This window comes from Euwallacea similis, chromosome 2 (assembly GCF_039881205.1).
Source record: "Euwallacea similis isolate ESF13 chromosome 2, ESF131.1, whole genome shotgun sequence".
NCBI lineage: Eukaryota > Metazoa > Arthropoda > Insecta > Coleoptera > Curculionidae > Euwallacea > Euwallacea similis.
The window spans coordinates 7,091,199-7,097,275 of NC_089610.1; the positions used below are offsets into that span (position 1 = coordinate 7,091,199).

The 6,077-nt window shown below is 35.3% G+C and overlaps 1 protein-coding gene across 1 annotated transcript; it reads left to right on the forward strand.

Annotated features, from left to right (window-relative positions):
- Positions 1–166: 166 nt before the first annotated feature.
- HDAC3 (histone deacetylase 3) lies at positions 167–2,210 on the forward strand. Its single transcript, XM_066404920.1, has 6 exons — positions 167–636; positions 842–1,030; positions 1,090–1,302; positions 1,359–1,548; positions 1,598–1,882; positions 1,936–2,210. Exons 1-6 carry the CDS (start codon positions 432–434, stop codon positions 2,147–2,149), a joined length of 1,296 nt encoding a protein of 431 aa, XP_066261017.1. The 5' UTR covers positions 167–431; the 3' UTR covers positions 2,150–2,210.
- Positions 2,211–6,077: the final 3,867 nt, after the last annotated feature.

Genomic DNA, 6,077 nt, shown 5'->3' on the forward strand with positions numbered 1-6,077 from the left:
TAAACAAAAAAAACAATATAACATTTGATCAGACCCCTTACAACGTTGCCTCATTTCTTATTTTTTGCCTTAATATCCATAATACGTGTATATCGGTCAATTGCTGTTAGTGGCTTGTATTCTCAGTGTCACATTGACGTAGTATTTCCAAACCAATATAAGCAGAATTGTCCTTGAAAATAACAATAATAATACATTTTTTATTAATAGTTTCGTTAAAAAAATATTTTTTTACAAAAATAAGTTATTAAAAAATGGCCAAATTAATATTTCTTACCCCATCACTATCCAGCAAGCGGTGCCAGACATAAAAGCATGGATGAAAGATACCAACTCACCCAACGTTTAGTAGTCGCTTTTCTGTTTTTACTTTTTGTGTGGATTTGCAAGCAGATAGTGGAGTACAATATCTCAGATTTGTCCATGTAGTCATGTCTAAGCAGCGTGTATCTTATTTCTTCAACCCCGATGTGGGGAACTTTCATTATGGCACTGGACACCCTATGAAACCTCATCGCCTATCAGTTATACATAGCTTGATATTAAATTATGGTTTACATAAGAAAATGCAGATTTATAGGCCTTATGTTGCTAGCGCACATGATATGTGTAGATTTCATTCCGATGAATACATTGGTAAGAGTGTGAAAGTCTCATTAAAAGTATACAAGTGAATTATATACTTAAAGGTGTCCATTACTTAAAGCCTGGTTTATACATCCATATAACACTACATTATGTAAATCTGTAAACTAGACTTTTTGAATTGTATGTGTGTTTTCATCAAGTGAAGTATTTTGATGAGATCCCCCTACAAGCAGTATTTGTCTATATTTTTCAGATTTCCTTCAGAGAGTCACCCCTCAAAATATATCTTCATTTACAAAAAGCCTTAGTCACTATAATGTAGGTGATGACTGTCCTGTCTTTTATGGCCTTTTCGACTTTTGTTCAAAATATACAGGGGCTTCCTTGGAAGGAGCCATGAAGCTCAATAATAATGATTGTGATATTGCCATCAATTGGTCAGGTCTGTTAGCAAACAATCCAATAATGACACACAAAAATAAAGCCAATAAAATATTTTAGGAGGTCTTCACCATGCAAAAAAATTCGAAGCCTCTGGTTTCTGTTATGTAAATGATATTGTAATAGGAATCTTAGAATTACTAAAATATCACCCTAGAGTTCTATATATTGACATAGACGTGCACCATGGTGATGGTGTGCAAGAGGCTTTTTACCTTACCGATAGAGTGATGACTGTAAGTTTTCATAAGTATGGCAATTACTTCTTTCCTGGTGAGTTTCGTTGTATATATCTATCAATAGAGGATTTAAAATTTTATTTTTAATAGGAACTGGTGATATGTATGAAGTAGGTGCTGAAAGTGGTAGATATTACTCTGTAAATGTCCCCTTGCGGGAAGGTATAGATGATGGAAGCTATTGGCAGGTATTTAAACCTGTTATATCAAATGTAATGGAGTTTTACAAGCCTTCAGCTATAGTCCTACAATGTGGGGCTGATTCCTTGGCTGGGGATAGGTAGGTTGCTATGATTGATAATTTGCTCTTTATCTGAAGGGTGTTGCAGGTTGGGATGTTTCTCTTTAAGCACAAAAGGTCATGGAGAGTGTGTTAAATTTGTAAAGAGCCTCAACGTGCCCACTTTGGTGGTTGGAGGAGGTGGTTATACATTAAGAAATGTGGCCAGATGTTGGACCTATGAAACTTCCCTTTTGGTTGACGAACCAATCTCTAATGAGCTACCATATACGGAATATTTGGAGTTTTTTGCACCAGATTTTACTCTGCACCCTGAAGTTGTTACAAGGCGGGAAAATATGAATAGCAAACAGTACTTAGAGACAATCACCAAGTATGTTTTCCCTTAATCCTTGATACAATCTTAACAAAAATTAGCTTTATTAGGTTTGTCTATGACAACCTTAAAATGTGTCAGAATTCGCCGAGTGTGCAAATGCACGATGTGCCTGGCCCGGCCATTTCAGAAGAAATGCAAATTAAAGAGGAAGATGATCCTGATGTGAGAATAAATCAGGATTTGGAGGACAAAATGGTGGAGCCGAAAAATGAGTTCTACGACGGGGATAAGGATAATGACAAGGAGGATGTTAAGACCTGAATGATTTAGTGTATTTCCAATTTATTTTTTTAGTAATATTATAAAGAAAACTAGATTTTAAGTTCTTAAAATATATTAATAGAATTTACAGACATATTTCAGAGGTATCATTTCCCTTAGCAATAGTAGTAGGAACGCAGCGGGTCTAAGCATGCGATTACTCTTCGTTCCTCAGTCCATCCCTTTTTACTCCATGTAAGCCCTTTCCTTTTTCGCAACACGGCCCATGTTCTTTGTGAAGGAAAATATTCTATCTCACTCAAGAGTTGGTAGGTTTCCCAATAAGTTGTGAAGACTCCCACTAGGTCTCCGCTGAAATACCGATTTCTTTTTAAGAATAGATGTGTCCGGGTTGAGTAAAGAATCTCTTGCCTGTAACCCGCTAACCCGGATCTATAGGAGATCCTCGGTCTGATTATCGCAATGGGAAGCCCCGCGCCATAAAGGCATCGCATATCTTGCAGGCCTTTGCCTCATCAAATGTTACTTAATTTATCTTACTTGTATTGTAATTCCCAAGGCTCTTAAATGTCTATGTTTTCAATATCTCTAGTTCAATTTTAGATCAACAATTAGATGACTACATAGGGTTGACCTTATAGCACTTTGGTTGGCTTTAAAAACAAGAGTGAAACTATTAGAAAGAAATAAGTTTAAAAAAAACGCTCAACTTGTTTGGACTAAAAGTAACACAACACGTTATCAAAGGCCGATTATAAGGTGACCTATGACATTTGTTGATAAAGCCTTTAAACAAATTTATTACCTAGGGAGTAATATATAAAATTACATGTTTATCTACATTCAAGGAAAAAAATGTTTATTTACAACCATGCATAACTCGTGCGTCGAAAATTCTAGATAGTTTTACACCAATACAATCTGGATGAGAAAAAAAGCACTTACGCTTTTTTCGTACCAAATTGCATTTAGTCATGAAATTAGCTCTTCTTTTAAGTTGTGATAATCTATGAAGATTCAGTGAATTCCGTCTGCATGAATTAGTTTCAATCTGAAACGTTTCTAGAAATGTCCGTATGAACATGATTGAAATTAATAAAATCTTAGCAATTCGATACTTACCAAAAAGAAATGTATCTCAACGTGATACATTGAAAATAGAGAGTGAAATTGCATTCGCCAAATTAGCGGGAATTTAATGTTCATAATTAGACATTAGTACCTTATGAGATATTGAGAATAAAGAGCGTCTATTAGTCAGTTCATTGTCAACTGATTATTGGTATTATGACTAGGATCTGTTGTTTACCCTCAAAAAGGACAATACACATTTACCCTTAAAATGCATATACAATGATTAATGATGGAACTATCTAAAGTTAATATTCTATATGGGAACCTTACATTTTTATCAATTATTTGCTTTCTCGAAATGAACTTTGCCATGTCGATAATAAATTTGTTATTCTTAAACAGATTTAAATTGATAAAAAAAATGTTGACCGTAAGTAATTTTGATGCATGTTTCATCAATTTGCAGGAAGCAGAAAATAGTAAATGTTGTTATTAATTAATAGCTTCGATTACTTGTGAACAGTTGATGTAATGATGTTCCTGGATCGCATCTAGGAATAAACAAATGATTTTTCGAATTTCATGTTTAAATATAGGACAGATCACTCATCACTTTGTTGCCTGTTTTGCTCCATCTGCGTCTGCGGGGAAAGCTCCTTAGTTATTTGTACCGACATTTCAATAGTTCAAGACATTTTCTCTGGGAAAGTTTCCTTTTTTTCTATCTGAACTTCTTGAAAAGTTGATGGAAGTGGACAACAAACCGCAATTTCACAAAAATATATCCGAACACTTAAAAAAGTATATAACAAAATCAATTTATATCAGAATCTATTTTGGTCACTTTTCCAATCGGCCTGTCTCAAAGCAAATATGAATTACTGCGTGGCTTATACCTCTCCTCTATCGGCACATACTCTTAAAGGAGGGGTGTACCCGGAGTCCCACTTTTGCACTTGGACAGATGAGGTCTCTCGGTCCTTGATGACCCAGATACCCGGATTTATCATCTATCGAATTTTGTCTCTGTAAAGTATCATTTGCCACCACTGTTTATTCCGACCTATGACTCAAAACTACTGTTAACTGCTTCGCAGCATATATTCATCCTTTTCTGATACCCTTTGTTAAATGAATATAGAGCATATAACGTACGTGTCAGCTGCATCCAGAGTCTATCTATCATTTGGGGTAGCAGGATCAATGTCAGATCTCTTGTCTTCGTCTAAGCTTGTATAATAAAGAAAACGAGATTAGCGACCTTGGCACAGTAATGTAAATGGATTGGACAGAAAAAAGTAGCCATTTTTCTTATATTGGCTCCCATACATTTGAGCTTATAATTGCAGAGTCAAAGGCTGAACCATCAAGCAATTAAAGAAAGTAAAGTAACGAGGGGCATTCTCTTTTATACCAAGTGTCCCAAATTCGAGACCCACTATAGTGATTTCGGGAGTTGATAGGTGATTTAAATGGGATGCAAAGTAGCGCATAAAAATAATCATCAAATTCCATTTCTAAAAATTTCAGAATTCCGAACACTTCCAGGAATATCTGAAAAATACTCTAAATTGCGCTTTTCCTAGTTATTTTTGAAGGAGATTGTTACTTTAGGGCACTTTTGGACGAACCTTGGGGTGCTATTTTCCAAATACGACGTTTCGGTTCTCCAGGGCCATCATCAACTCACTTTTCCCTGATACTATCAGATATTGATTTTGGATTTCATAAACTGTGCGGTTTAGATATTCTAAAACATGTTATACGCGATCCCTGTTGAAATTTCGATGTTTTAACCCAAATATTCACCCTCACGGAAAGCTATTTCTGGCAAAAAATAACTACGCAATTTCTCCTTTTTTCAGAATATTTGCAAATGGGACGTGAAGTGGCCAATTTTATGGCTAGTTTAACTTTTCAAATTTTAAGCGTCAATCTCATGGGAACCTGAATGGCGATTCAATTAAAAATACAAATCAGATTAATCAGCTTAACGAACTCTATCAACTTGCAGAAGGAGAGTTGTTCTGACTCTTTTAGTTCCTGAGATATGGACTAGCATTTCTCTTAATTTTAGCGATTTTGAAAGTCCCTGGAAACGAAGGTTATTGAAATTGCATTTTTAAAATTCCAGAGCCTTACGGGAGGTATCTAGGGCCAACAGCAGTAACAACCACCTCAAAAAATGTTCTAGATTTTTCCGAAGCCGAACTAAGTTGTAGAAAGTAATATATAAATAACCTGTAAGTAGTAGGTACATGTTATCGAGAGAACTGAAATAACATTATTTTATCTTTATTTAGAATTGTAATATGCGGAAAAATTCCATAAATTACGTTGAATTTCACTATAACCGAGTAGTCTCGACATGATAAGAATCATAGACATATTCATCGCTTATCGCTCTATTATGCTCATGTGCAGATTTTTGCAAGCTTATTTTTATTTAATTTTATCGTTTGCACAATTTTTCGATATAGGGCGTTGCCTTAGGAAAAAGACAAATTGTACCAATTTCTATGGAACCCCTTAGGAGTGAACGAAGACAGAAAAAAAAACATGCGGTACCTAAAGCAACACTGGTGCAAGGGGTTAAAATGATCCTTCAAGTATTGAGCAATATTCATTGGTGCAGATAGAAAAAGATCCTAGGGAATTAGCCTCCTGATAAAATTACTAGGGTATCAATAAATCAATCCTTAATTGCAAGTTTGGCACTTGAGGGGAATATTGAACACATTGGCATATTTGGGGATTCACATTCCAATAAATCTTGAGTTGTCATGCGTTAATTATGAGTCACAACGGTTATTTAAGTAGGTGCAGAGAACGGAAAGGAAATTTACGCCCGATGCGAAGCAGAGGGCCTTAGTTCCGCGAAGAACATAATCCT